The 14,469-nt window shown below is 37.3% G+C and overlaps 3 protein-coding genes across 3 annotated transcripts; 1 reads left to right on the top strand and 2 right to left on the bottom strand.

Annotated features, from left to right (window-relative positions):
- Positions 1-88: 88 nt before the first annotated feature.
- On the bottom strand, positions 89-6,084 carry LOC113053200 (uncharacterized protein C13orf42-like). Its single transcript, XM_026218026.1, has 3 exons — positions 3,460-6,084; positions 2,860-3,004; positions 89-1,795 (listed from the first exon to the last, which is right to left on the bottom strand). The coding sequence occupies exons 1-3, from the start codon at positions 3,871-3,873 to the stop codon at positions 1,545-1,547; spliced, it is 810 nt and encodes a 269-aa protein (XP_026073811.1). The 5' UTR covers positions 3,874-6,084; the 3' UTR covers positions 89-1,544.
- Positions 6,085-6,257: 173 nt separating this feature from the next.
- On the top strand, positions 6,258-8,016 carry LOC113053199 (uncharacterized protein CXorf21). The gene is made up of 2 exons (XM_026218025.1): positions 6,258-6,405; positions 6,994-8,016. Exon 2 carries the CDS (start codon positions 6,994-6,996, stop codon positions 7,813-7,815), a length of 822 nt encoding a protein of 273 aa, XP_026073810.1. The 5' UTR covers positions 6,258-6,405; the 3' UTR covers positions 7,816-8,016.
- Positions 8,017-10,255: 2,239 nt separating this feature from the next.
- LOC113053196 (tripartite motif-containing protein 35) lies at positions 10,256-13,247 on the bottom strand. Its single transcript, XM_026218021.1, has 6 exons — positions 12,721-13,247; positions 12,125-12,220; positions 11,793-12,023; positions 11,632-11,654; positions 11,438-11,559; positions 10,256-11,354 (listed from the first exon to the last, which is right to left on the bottom strand). The coding sequence occupies exons 1-6, from the start codon at positions 13,159-13,161 to the stop codon at positions 10,813-10,815; spliced, it is 1,455 nt and encodes a 484-aa protein (XP_026073806.1). The 5' UTR covers positions 13,162-13,247; the 3' UTR covers positions 10,256-10,812.
- Between the last annotated feature and the right edge of the window lie 1,222 nt (positions 13,248-14,469).

The following is a 14,469-nucleotide window of genomic DNA, read 5'->3' as shown; positions in this document are numbered from 1 at the left end:
ACAATACTTCGATTTAAAAAAAAAATTAACTTGCACCTGTTGTTATTGTGATTTTTAGTTTTTATAGTTTGAAAGGGTAATACCCAATTCCTGCTTCCTTTTTTTCAAAAAAAGAAACCAGCCCTTTTTAGCTATGGATTCTAACACATGCATGTAGTTCCTCTTTATAGGCTTTAATGCTTAAAAAACAACTGACTAGAAATACACCACTTGAACAGTAGCTGAAGTAGTTAACACAGTTGAGCACTCTTTTCTTGCATTCTGGTGTACTAACAGATAATCACAAATCATCATAAACATTAATAAAAAAAGATTGTACAATCTACACACTAAGGCACCTAGTACCAGTTTGAGGGATGTCATATAATGAAATGCTATAGTAAGGATCCCCTAAAGTTTTACTGTATTACACTTAACAAATGGAAAATACAAGTGTTAGTTTTGCATTTGGTTAATTAAAACTCACCTATCATAACTAGGCAGTTGATAGCTAGCCCCTTGGCCCTGATGTGTTTTGCATCACTCGTATGTCTGAACCCTTTCTGAATATCTAACTGTTAACCAGACAGGTGATTCTCGAACCTGCATTATTGTGATTAGGAAATTCTTGTTGCTGGAATCAGTGCACAGGATGATTGTTCAGTGGTTATGCTCTGTTAATTGCCTGAAACGTTTGTTATTGAAAGCTGCTGACAAAAAGGATCTGATCTGCTGTGGATAATTTATGAAGCTTGGGCAGTGAGTAAGCATTGACATTACGTCACAGAGCTCGCATCCTCTGTGGTGATTCAGACTATTCCTGTGAACTTTTAGTCATCTGGGCACAAACAGTGGAAACAGGTCAGCATTGCTTTAAGGAACACTCCACTACTTTTGAAAATAGGCTACTTTTCCATCTCCCCTAAAGTTATACAGTTGTTTTACCATTTTCATTTCAGCCGATCTCTGGGCCTGGCAGTAGCACTTTAGCTGTAGCTTAGTGTACATCATTGAATCTGTTTAGACCGTCAGCATCTCGCTTAAAAATGACCAAAGAGTTTCAATATTTTAAATACTATTTAAAACTTGACTCTTCTATAGCTACATTGTGTACTTTGACCAATGGAAAATTAAAAGTTGTTATTTTCTAGACAGGCGCAACGATATTGCGCAGTGCCTGAAAATAGTACCCAGCTAACTTTCAACATTAGCTCATTTTCAGGCACTTCATAATATCACTGCGCCTGCTGCACCCATGGTACGACAGCAAAGCTTCTTGATTATTATGCCTGAATGATAGTAATAGTTCCTTGCCATATCAGCCTAGAAAATCCCAGCTTTTCATTTTCCGTCGGATAAATATCGAAACTCTTTGGTCATTTTTAAGCAAGAAGCTGATGGTCTAATCAGATTCAATGACCTATGCTAAGCTACAGCTAAAGTTCTACCACCAGACCCAGAGATTGGCTGAATGCATTCAAAAATGGTAAAACTCAACTGTTTAACACTAGGGAAGTTGGAAAATGAGCCTATTTTCAAAAAAAGTGGCGTGTTCCTTTAAGCAGCTAGTCTTTCTTCTTGAGCTTGGGTTTGAAGCGCAGAGTCTGAAAGGCACTCTCCACCACTTTTGGCAGGTGGATTGGGTTTCGTTGTAGACGTCTCCTGCTACCTGTGCTTCCCATGTCCCCCTTCCGCTGGGCTGCCTGTCCGTGACTGATATCTGAATTCTTGGGCTGCGACTCTGTCATGGAGATTCGACGAGGGTCCCGAAGTACCCAGTTAGAGTGAAGGTCATGTTCGCTGGTACTAGTAGCCACTAAAGAAACATTAAAATGGGAGGATGGAGAGAAACAGACATAACAAACAATAAAAAATTGATGACTGTACCATGAAGGGGAAAGAGCTAAATACATCTAAGTGACCAAGCTTTCCATTAAGATGTACACAGTTGCAACATCCTACAATTGCATCTTCCATGCAGTCTTTAGAGTTCACTAGAGTTTGAACTTAAAGAAAGGCTTAAAGGGGTCATATGACGTTGATAAAAAGAACATTAGCTTGTGTATTTGGTGTAATGCAATGTATTTATGCGGTTTAATGTTAAAAAAACACATTATTTTTCATATAATGTACTGTACATTATTGATGCTCCTCTATGCCTCGTCTTTCTGAAACGCATTGATTTTTACAAAGCTCATCGTTCTGAAAAAAGAAATGTATACGCTGATTGGCCAAACTTCTCAAAACTTGCGTTTGAATCATCATTGGCAAATTCTTTAAATATTAAAAATGCACTTACAGACAGTGAGGTAGAAGCGCCTGACTGTCGTTTCAAAGTTGGAGCTGCCCCACTTTATAGAAACAGCCTTTGTACCACAGACGCATTGTAGGCTACTGGATCAGGAAACAGTCCTCATCCTCCATAAAATGTGCTGCACGCATCTGAATATTTAGGTTGAACTGTTCTGGAACAGTGTTGTAAATACAACTTAAAAACTGGTTTCTAGTTGTGTCCTCTTTTTAAAGGTCAAACAAAGTAGTTTTTCTTTCACAATGAAAATACACAGCGTCTCCACAAAATGGCTGCGGCGGCAATAAAAAGTTATTCCTTCTTTCTTTGCTTGAACATTTGGGCGGTGTTATGCAAATCTTCCCGCATCATGACATAGACGTGGGGGTGTGTTGAGGGCATGGTTGACCTTTTTTGAACTGGTTTGAACTTTTATGAAGAATATTTCTTTGGATTTGAGACTTAAATCTTTGCAACTTTACAGTCAGATCTTCTTAATGCACCAAGAGCTTGTAACAATCCAAGGGACAAGAAGGGACAAATTTAAATTGCATCATATGACCCCTTTAAGTAATAAGCTCCACACTCACCTATGAAGTCCACATCTGCATGCCCATTATCCATATGTGGTTTTCGACTGGGCTCTGGGTCACAGCTTGCAATGACTGCATCAAAGAACTGAAGGGTGTCTTCCTCATTTGGGATTGGTGGAGCAGAAGGTTCAGGCCTTGAAGTCTTTAAAATAAGATGATGTATGTATTATGCATACTTTTAGTTGCATTGCTTATTCAAACTAATTGCATTAGCATAGGTTCCTTTGACATTGTTTTTGCTAATTTTAGAACTGATAAACCTCAAAACTAAAACTGTTAAAATGAATAGCCTGGTCATGCAATCCTTTAAAAAATGATCAAGGATTTTCCCCACAAAACAAACCTACACCAGCCAAATATAATTGAGTAAACTTCAGAAAGGGAACAACATTTCATATTTTCCTTTTTTTTCATCTAGATCAGACCGTTTCATTGGCCACACTTTATTTTATGTTCCAATTCTCACTATTAACTCCCCTAACTATGACTCTTATTCGGTTGAAAGTAGACAAATGGGCACAACTTGATTTGATTTGCCCTAATAATGTTCTCAATTTCTTATATTAAACATGTAAACCTTGTCTTGTTGCCTCTCACCTGTGCAGCTCTGTTCTGCGGTGGCCGGGGTGCGGGGTTCTTCTTGCGGGACGTGGTCTCTTTGTGTTCGCTGTTCTTGAGGTCATTGATGCTCTTGGTGTACTGACGCCTGAGCGCCACCAGTTCCTGTAAGTACTCTAAGCAGTTCTGGTTCTGAGAATAGAGCCATACTCGGTCCTCTCGGCTCTGGTAGTAATACAGTGCCGTGCAGGACTCGACGCTCACGGCGCTCACGCTTCGCTTCAGCGTGGTGTCCTGCGGCGCGCGTCTGCTCTCCCCGACCACGAGCATAGACGTGCTCCGGACCAGTTTCACAGTGCACGCGCTGTGGTAGTCCTCATTGGGCCTGAACCTGTCCCGTGAGCGAGGTCCAAGATGGTTCGGACGAAAAGCTGCGTTGATTTTCTTAAACATCACAGTCGCTGTCTCGGTGTTGTAGTTCAGTGGTTAAATATCTGTGCTGATATGTGAAAGGATGTTGGTTCAAACCCCACGAGGGTTCTATCACCATTTTGTTCTTGATGAAGACACTTAATATCGTAAGTCATTAAGAAAAGCGTTAAAAACGTCAAATGAATTACTAAGCTTGTTTAGTAACCTTTAAATATATATAATAACTTTTATAGTTGACAGCCAGCCTGTTCTGCTTCTCCATATCCCTCTCCGCGTTGCTCCACACGCGAAAACTTACTTTATATGTTGATTAAATCCAGAGCCAAGATCGAGTTTTGTTGGTTGATTTTGTCCATGGTGCGAAACAGTTGTTTTTGAGACAAACGCGTTAAGGACATATTATAGACGATGCTTATTTCTTATCTGTATGAAAGAAGTCATGGTAAGTTTCTAACGCAGCCATGGCGACGGTGCGCTTGTAACTGTACGCTAACACATTAATAATGAATAAACATTAGACATATTAGACTACATGCATCTGCTGGCTATCACAGTTAGACCTATGATGCATATGTTACATAACATTCTATACAGTTTCATTTGCATAAAAACCAGGTAAACCCTAAATCGCCTTGGATAAAAGATCTCCTAAATTACAGTTCGCTATTATATTCTATTTAATTACTACTGAACATTATTTAACAGTACTATTTGTAACTGAGTGGTAAAAAAGATGGAAAATAGACTTGTATTTAACCCACATTTGGGTTTTTTTTAAACTTTTTTTTAAATAGCAATCTAAATGTGAAGATAATAGGCCTATAAAAATTCAACAATAGTTGTTTCTGATTTAAAACCATCATCAATTAATCAGACTTAATACATTGAAATTAATAGTAAGTGTCATGTTCTGTGATGGTTTTATTTTAACATGATGGTATACTGGAAACATATTACAGAAGAACCTTATTGTTTTTTACTCTACAAAAAATTTCAATAAAGTAATAAAAATGACAGTATTACCATGTATTTGCTAAATTATGATGCTAAATTATGTCTCTGATATAGTATCAGAACTTAAAAGTAATAAATTGCTGGATTTCAGGAGGATATAAACAAGGTACAGATCCATTCATATTAAACATAAGTTGGACACTTGAGCTAGAGGCACTAAGATGGGACGGCTAAAGTTTCTGGTGGGGTATTGGGTGGACTCTGCGAGCTGTGTGGTCACCATTAAGGGAGTTTATTCCTTGCGTGTACTGAAGGATCTAAGGATCATCAAAAGCTTTGTTGCTTCAAGTGAGCAATCTCAGTTTATTTATTTTTATTCAGATACAAAATGTACTCTCTCTCTATCTCTGTATATATATATTAACCCTATTTCTGACCCTTTGAATAAATTTTTTTTTTAGGGTGTGTTATGTGAGATTAAAGCACAATAATGAACTGGCATGCAAAAAATAAAATAAAGTAAAATAAACAAAACAAAATAAAATAAATGAAAGTGGCATGACATTCTCCACAGGTTGTTGTATACATTAAAATGTCCGCCAATTTGACTGGTTTTGTGTTCTGAATTTTTGTCTGTCTAAATAAGTACTTTCATAGACATTATGAAAACTACTATATACATTTTTCTTGTGCATATTATGAGAAAATTTATGAAAAAGTATAATGTGCATGTGCTTGTACACTTGTTGGTTCATCAGGTAATCTTTATTTTTATCTAAGATAGACAGATCATCACATGAATAATGAATGTAGGTGATGCAGCATTTTGTCACCAACCTTTTAGCCGATTAACCAGCGCTACATAGACGTTTGTTACACTGGTATTGGATTATTTGGTAATAAAGGAAATAAAGACTCACTGTTACATACGATTCTGAATAGCAGCAGGTGCAAACGTTGGTATTAGAGGAAATATGCGGCCTATAAAGACATTTTTCATTCTAATGAAACTGCCAAATATAACAGCTGCTTGAAGTAGCGTGAGAGAGAAAAGTAACAGAATACAACAATGTGCCAATCAATACCCTAGGACCATGGTCCATCTCCCATAGCACAAACAGTTTATTCACCACATTTATATTTTATGTACTTAGTCTCTCCATTATGGAAATTACAGACAACCTCCTTTTAAAAAACAGGAAATCTATATGGGAAACATCAAAGGAGTTGTGCTGGTCTGAGGTGTGTGGCAATACTCTTAACCTGTTGGTGGATAATAGCACATTACACAAATTTAACAGCTCATTTAAGTCTTCTTGTAATGACTATAACAAGCTTGGATCATGAGAACAGGCATCTATAAATACACATAAATATGGTTCCAAATTTACATGGAAGACAGAATTTCATAATACTTTCACTTCCTCCCTCAGTGGAGCATAAAACTGAACAACTATACATAGTCATTGCATAACTTTCACTTACAGTGAAATAAAAACCATTACAGCAGTGCTTAAAAACGGCGGAGACTCGGCGAGAGACAGAACTGCACAGATCCACCACAGCTCAATAATCAGAAAATCTTCAGTACCAAAAAAGGTAAGCTTAAGGGAACTGTCTGTGTACCGTAATCTTCCTTTTGTCTTCAATATTCTAGCTGGATTCTAGTCTTCATAATTGGTCTGAAGTATTGGGTAATGAAAAACGTTCAATTATGGAAGATGCAAAAATGTCTTGGATTACTTAATATTCTTGGTGTAATGTGAGATGGATTAAGTAAGGGTATTTTTGCCCATGGGTACAACCTTGTGATTTCATGTGATCCACCCAGTGTGTAGTTTGTTTTTAAATACAGTTTAATATTATTAATAATATTAATATTTTTTACAATTTATAATAATTATTTCAATTACTGTGATGGCAGATCTGACTTTTCATTACTCCAGACCTCACATTATCCTTAAAAAACCATTCTAAAAGGAAACGTTTTCTTGCTGCTCATTATTTTGTGCGGAAACTGTGATGCATTTTTCCCAGATTCTAAAGAACAATATTTAGTTGAAATATACATTTCTGTAATGTTATTTCTGTAAAGTCTTTATTGTCACTTTTGATGAATATAATGTATCCTCGCACAAACTGTATTTCTGAGTTCGGTGTGAACGGATATAACTTCTGTGTTTGTAGATGTTGTGTGAAGGTAAGCTGTGGAGTGTGGTGTTTGAAGCTGAACTGGAGTGTGTAAATCCCCCTACATGCTGCACGGTCACAGTGCAATCATCGTCTTTGCCAAGCTGCCCCCTGTCAGCACGAAGCTCCGTCCACTCATCTCTAGAAAATACAACCAGGACCAAGACCCAGCAGAGCGATGCCCATCCTTCCCCCACTGATCCTGAGGCAGGACGGCAACTGGCCATAGGTGTAGATATTCCCAGGCCTGCAGACACCCCAGAAGCAGAGGCCTTTTTGGTGCCTTCATGCTGCCACAGCATCTGCCAGCATTACAGTGATTTACATATTGCTGGTGGCCAGGTGCTGCCGTTCAGCCCATGTGCAGGGGATGTACAAGGCAATCTCATTCAGGACCCCCAGCCCGGGCCCTTCCTCCTTTCTGGAGATGTTCCCTCCCCCTCCCTCCTGCCTCCTGTGGTCCATGAGTACAGAAGTTCAAGGCGCTGGAGGGAAGAAAGTGGGCGCGAGCGTCCCTCTCTTCTGCAGTTCAGCCAGCCCCTCTCTAACTCACAGCTCAACGGCTACCTGGAGCAGAAGCTTTTGGAGCTGTACAAGCAGTACCTGACGGAGGGACCCTTGGTGACCAGGCCCGTCATGGCATCTGAGCTACTGCAGACCAGTCTGGATCAGATGACTCTCCAGCTGAGCCGTGAGCAGAACATGGAGACGGCACGGGCCAAAGACATGCTCCTCAGCTGCCTGCTTAAAGTCACCAGCAGTTACCAGTCCAGTGAAATCAGCACCCCTATATTGCAGATCTCCACTGATACGAAGTGAGTTTGATAGTGGAAAGAGATGGAAAGACATGTGTAATGTGTTACTTGTAACAAGTAGTTAATAGCTTGAAACTAGCATGTTAATCATTGATTATGTAAAGTAATAATGATTCTGAAAATGCAAAATAAATATCACATTTCTAATTCAAACGGGGTTCCCACAGTCACTGAAAGTCTGGATGAATATATAAATAAAATAATTTGGCAAGTTTTAAAATGTTTCAATATAATTTTTTTCATTTATTGTATTTATTTATCTTTTAAATTAGCTTTTACTTGTGGAGTTTTCATTTACATTTTACTCATCTTATTTGCTTTTGTTATTTTTTTATTATATTAACATATAGCCTTAATTTGTTTTAATTTTAGTTTCAGTACTTTAAGTACATAATTGATTAATGGTTAATAAACCTTTATAGTTTAGCTCCTGTGTACCTAACTAGCCTCTTACCACATTACAACCCATCAAGCTCCCTAAGGTCACAAAACGCTGGACTTTTGGTAGTTCCGGATAGCAAAGTCCATTAAGGAGGTAGAGCTTTTTCACATTTGGCTCCCGAACTCTGGAATAGCCTTCCTGATAATGTTCGGGGTTCAGACACACTCTCTGTTTAAATCTAGATTAAAAACACATCTCTTTCGCCAAGCATTCAAATAATGTATCTCTTAAATTGTGACTGCAGTTGTATTGGATCAAATGCTCATTCTCATTCTTTAGCTTGGGTTAAACTAATTAATTTTACTTGGTTGGAACAGAAGTCTCTATTTGTCTCTCTGTTTTGCCATGGGATTTACACAAGCTCCAGTCTGGATCCAGAACACCTGAGAAGAGATGATGCTGACCCTCAGAGGACCCCAGATGATGCTAACCCTGAAACAACATACAGAACTAACAATTATTGCTACATGTGTGACTGCATCATATAATTACTGCTGTTAATAATGTTCATTGTCTGGCTGACTGAAAAATCCTGTCATATGCGCACAAACTGACAGTCACCACTAAATATTGTAGAAACTTAATTTTCTGTTAAGTTGCTTTGTAATGATTTGTATTGTAAAAAGCGCTATACAAATAAACTTGAATTGAATAAATGTTTTAATTAGCTGTCAAGGCAACATTTCTAATTTATTTCATTTTCAAGTTATTTATTTTAATCTATTTTTTTTATTAATTTATTTTCATTTTCAAGTTTAAGACTTCACATAAAATTTACATTTTACCTCAGCATAATTACCACAAATGATAATTAAGGTTATTAATAGTTATAGTTGGCAATAACGTCTGTGAGAAATCACAAATTACTTTAAAAATCTAAAAATTCAATTCAAGTTTATTTGTATAGCGCTTTTTACAATACAATCATTACAAAGCAACTTCACAGAAAATTGTTTCTAAAATATTTAGTAGTAGCTTATAAGTGGTGACTGTTAGTTTGTGTGCATATGACAGGATTTTTCAGAAAAATGTATACAAGACGTAGTCAACCAGATGATGAACATTATTAACAGCAATTATTATATGATGCAATCACACTTGAAGCAATAATTGTTAGTTCTGTTTGTTGATTCAGGGTTGGCATCATCTGAGGTCCTCTGAGGGTCAGCATCATCTCTTCTCAGGTGTTCTGGATTCAGACTGAAGCTTGTTTAAATCCTAGTTACTAGACAAAAAAAAAAAAAAAGAAAAAAGAGAGAGAGACAAATAGAGACATAATTAGTGTTGGTCCATTTTTTTTATATACCAAAGTCACTGCACCCGTTTATCCAAGAAATCTTGGAGCACTTCATGCTTTCTTCTGCAGGCCCGCTTTTTGAAGACGCTGATTTAATTTTCCAGCAGGATTTGGCACCTACACACACTGCCAAAAGAACCAAAAATTGGTTAAATGACCATGGTGTTGGTTGTACTTGACTGACCAGCAAACTCACCTGACCTGAACCCCATAGAGAATCAGGGTATTGTCAAGAGGAAGATGAGAAACGAGACCAAAAAACGCAGATGAGCTGAAGGCCACTGTCAAAGAAACCTTGGCTTCCATACCACCTCAGCAGTGCTACAAACTGATCATCTCCATGCCACGCTGAAATGAGGCAGTAATTAAAGCAAAAGGAGCCCCTACCAAGTATTGAATACATGTACAGTAAATGAACATACTTTCCAGAAGGCCTTAAGTATTCTAATTTGTTGAGATTTTGATTTGGTGGGTTTTTGTTAAATGTGATCCAAAATCATCACAATTAAAAGAACCAAAGACTTAAACTACTTCAATCTGTGTGCATTGAATTTAATACACAAGTTTCACAATTTGAGTTGAATTACTGAAATTAACTTTCCCACGACATTCTTAATTTATTGAGATGCACACCTGTTTATGTCATATAGGTTTTGATGGGCCAATGCATATAAAGCTAGATTAAAAAAAAAAAAAAACACGATATTGTAGGACCAGATGTTTTATTCTTATTTCTTATCCAAAACAAGATGTGATACATAGGCTACATACTTTACAAGAGCTTTGAGTGCCTAGAAAAGTGCTATATAAATGTAATGAATTATTATTATTATTATTATAATTATTACATACACTACCAATCAAAATGTTTTGAACACTAAACAGCATTTAACTGAAATAAAAAGCTTTTGGAACATTATACTATACTCCAGCTTGGAGTCAGTATAATTCACAATATTACCGATTTTGCTGTAATTTTGATCAAATAAATGCAGGCTTGGTGAGCAGAAGATAATAATTCATTATAATTCTTTAAAAAACATAAATCTTACTGTTCAAAAACTTTTGACTGGTATGTATACATAATATAGAAATGATTGAAGTGGTGGTGTGCCGCCAGGACTGTAAAATTTTAGGGCTGATTTTTAGACTTAACATCAAAAGGACAATAAGCATGTTTATTTATTTATTATAAATGACTAAACACAATCAGCAGCAGTCAAAGATTACTAAATAAACTGTGTTAAGGTTAATAATTTAATCTACAGTTGGTTTTTTTCTACTGAGGATTTTACAGGTAAGATGAGCAGAGGAGAAATGTTACAGCCAACACCAAAAAATGGAAATAATCTTTCAGTGAACGTATGTGTAAAAGAGTGTATGTGTGTGTCAGTAAGAGGGTCAGAGAACGACAGCTTTCCACTGTCCCAGTCCAGCTGAACTCTGATCCTCTGCAGTTTCTCTTTCACAAGGAGGAGAGCTGGTGATTGTGGTGGTTCGTGTGCTTTATATTCACCACAGAAATGACCCACCAGCCAGATTCCTCTCCTTGAGAATATTTTATTCCTCCTCTGAGCAGATTCAGCCATCACTCCGAGGAACCAGCCTGTACTGTCTCCGACTTCAACGTCCCAGCAGTGAGAGCCAGAGTCAAAACCCTCTGAGCCCAGAACACAGGCGAACATGTCGAATCGCTCTGGATTCTCAGGAAGTGTCTGTTCCTCATCGCTGTACCTCACACTGGTCAGGTCATCAGACACAATGAGATTACAGTGAGCAGTGTTGGGATCAAAGGTCACAGAAGCTGAAGAGGGAGACACATAAACATGAAAGAAAACAAATTACTCTCATGATGGAGCTGAATTCACAGTTGTGTTCTTTACTCACTGTAATCAACAGTTTCCTGCATCTTCTGTAACACAGTGAACTTCAGGTTGCTCAAGTGTTTTGGCACATTGATCAGAACTCCAGAAATGTTCTCCGGATCCGGCGGTTTACACTGGGAAACCCTGGAAAAACACTCAATAATCAGTGATGCTGTGGTTTGAGTTCAGTACAGCAGAGGAGAAACGATAACAAACCTTTTCAAAGTGGCATCATAGTTCTGGAAAAGAAAAGAAATGCAAGTTATGCAGCAAAACTAAATTAGAATTTTTGAAAATGTCATATTTGCATTTGAAATCATGATAATTAAAATGCTGTCATTTAATTTCTATATAAAAAAAACCCACATGATTTATACCTGTAGGAATAGAGCATCTTCGGCTTTCATCTCCTCCTCTATAGCTGTGATTGTGGCAGAAAGAGAAGACATCTCTTTACTCATCTTCTCAATCTTCTTCCTCAACATCTGGCTCTTTTGCTCTTCTTCCTCTCTCAGAGCTTTTTTCCTGGCTGCCTCTTCATTACACAAACTTTGGCGAAGTTTCACAAACTCCTCCTTGATCCGACCCTCTGTGTATTGAGCCTGAAACTGACAACTAACATGTCTATATTCCATAAAAGCATAAACACACACACACACACGTTACAATGTAATAGAGCTTCGCCATATTTAAACTTACAAAAACCTACCATAATATATTCTGCAGTTTGAAGTGAAGCCTTTTGAAACTCCTGAAATATCCTCAACTTTAACTGCAAAGGTTTTAATGCAGTTTTGAGTTTCTCCTGGAATAAATTAACAGAAGGAGTTAATATAAAAATACCAGATCCTGTACATCGAAGAAATGAAACATGTACTTGACATGCACAGTTATGCCTGCTTTCTTAATATTTCTTCCATTTGGTTATTAAGATAACTTTCTGATCAACCGCTTAATAATCGATTCACCCAAAAAGCTGAATGGGTTTTCGGTTCAATGAATGAACTGAGACTCTAGAACTGGTTCAGGTCAAATTCATGACTTCATAATTTAATCTCCAGTTCACTGAAAGAATCAGACTTAGAAAAACAATTAATTTATGAATCTGACATCGCTAAAGTTAATATCAGACAGATGAAAACATGTATGATGACATGTCTCGGCAATGAATCACTTGGTTTAATTCGCTTTAAGAGGTTTTGGGCGTCGGATTTTAAAATAGTCAAAAGAATTCGAAGCGTAGTGTTCTGGCCTAAAATATTATTCATTATTGTCGGCAGTGTCTGAAGAATTAACGTAACTGACCTTAGCAGCAGCGCTGTCTGTGGACTGTAGTGAGGAGGATGCAGTGTTTTTGTCATCATCATCTTCTTCTGTATCCATCACTTCTCGTCGTCTCTTCACTTCCAGTGAAGGTGTTGACTCCGCACATCGTTTCTCTCTCATCTTCCTCCACGTATCTGTAATAAGCTTTTTTATTCGTTCTGCATCTTTGGACACGCGATCGTACCTCAGTAGCAGAGTTCTGCAGATGCTGCAGATGGCCAGAGTCGTGTCCTGAAGTTTGCCAACTAATTCCTCCAGCACGACCGCATGATCCGCTTTGTTTTCAGACTTGTTGCCGTGAAACAGTCGGTGCTTATTACATTTGGATGGATAGAATTCCCTACCACAAAGCAAACAGTCATTTTCCACTTTCCTCGGTTTGGTCTGTACAACGTTTCGCAGAGATTCCTGTGCCATCATTATCGATTTCAGATTTACCCGCCCCTAAAAACGAACTGTAGTTTGAACAGCGAACGGTGATTGGTCGGTTTACATGTCAGTCACGTGATTTCTTCCGGTCCATGTGGGCGGTCCTTGGACAGTATAAGAACAGTGCGCATGGGAGCTGATGTTTAGTTATAAACACAATATCCAAACTAAGCAAAAGAAGAGCTTTTTTCCAAGTGGTATTTTATCATACTATTACAGTTTTTTTTATATAATATTTTTTCAAACTCTCTAACCACTAGTCACGACTTACCTCTTTTTTTCAAAGTGGCATCATAGTTCTGTAAAGAAAAAAAAAATCAGAATATATAACAAATTTAAGCTTAAGCTTAAACTTAAACTTTTTTTTTTTTTTTTTTTTTTGCATTTTTATACTGCATTAGTTTCTCAAACTCCTCCTTAATCTGTGCTGAGCCTGAAACTGAAACGAAACACATTTCAGACAAATACATAACACTACAGTTGGTAAGGTCGTCGTGATTTTGCCAAGTAAGACATGTTCCTTGATCAACAAATCACGCTCGCCCAGTTCAGTCTATGCACAGTATTTTTAATGCAATTGTGTGTGCAACGATTCTTAACTTGAATTACCCCTTACAATTAACTGTACAAAAACAGTTATTTATGCTGCCTGATAGGGCAAACTATTTCACATTATTATGATTACCAATAACATTTTTTATTCTAGTAATCATAAACACACTGGTTTGTGGTGCAATTAAAACCTCTATTTAGGGGTGGGCAATATGGCAAAATTATCATATTGACTTATTTTTCAGGCAGGATCGTGATCCAGAATTTATTTTAGCAGCTAATGAATCAGAAAATCTTACACATCGACTTCTCTTTTGTTTCACTTTGGTTCGTTACAGAAGTGGTGTATTATCGCCGCCTACAGTACATCTTATGGATCACATGTCTCGTCCTCAAGGGGGCGCTATAAGCCGAATTCAAATCTTAAATCTCGACTAAAGACATTTCATATGTAGAGGAGAGCGAGGCGAGTTGGGCCACATGGAGTTAAACTGTGCCACTGATTATGCTGAGGTAAAACCGAACATTTTCCCCTAATAAGGACATAGCCTATAGATTTGGATAGATTGGATGGATGTATGACTTCTTAAAAGTCACACTCTTCTGTATTTAAAGATAGGGCATTTTTTAATATTATTTAAAAAATTAAAAACAAAAAGTTCACATTGAAGAACAAAATCTAAATCATGTTTGGTGTAAAATTAATGAAATATAATGTAGAATAACCATAAAATGATACTTTATAAT

The sequence above is a fragment of the Carassius auratus genome, chromosome 34 (assembly GCF_003368295.1).
Source record: "Carassius auratus strain Wakin chromosome 34, ASM336829v1, whole genome shotgun sequence".
Taxonomy (NCBI): domain Eukaryota; kingdom Metazoa; phylum Chordata; class Actinopteri; order Cypriniformes; family Cyprinidae; genus Carassius; species Carassius auratus.
Note: the sequence above shows the minus strand (reverse complement) of the source record. Positions and strands in the feature narration are given on the sequence as shown.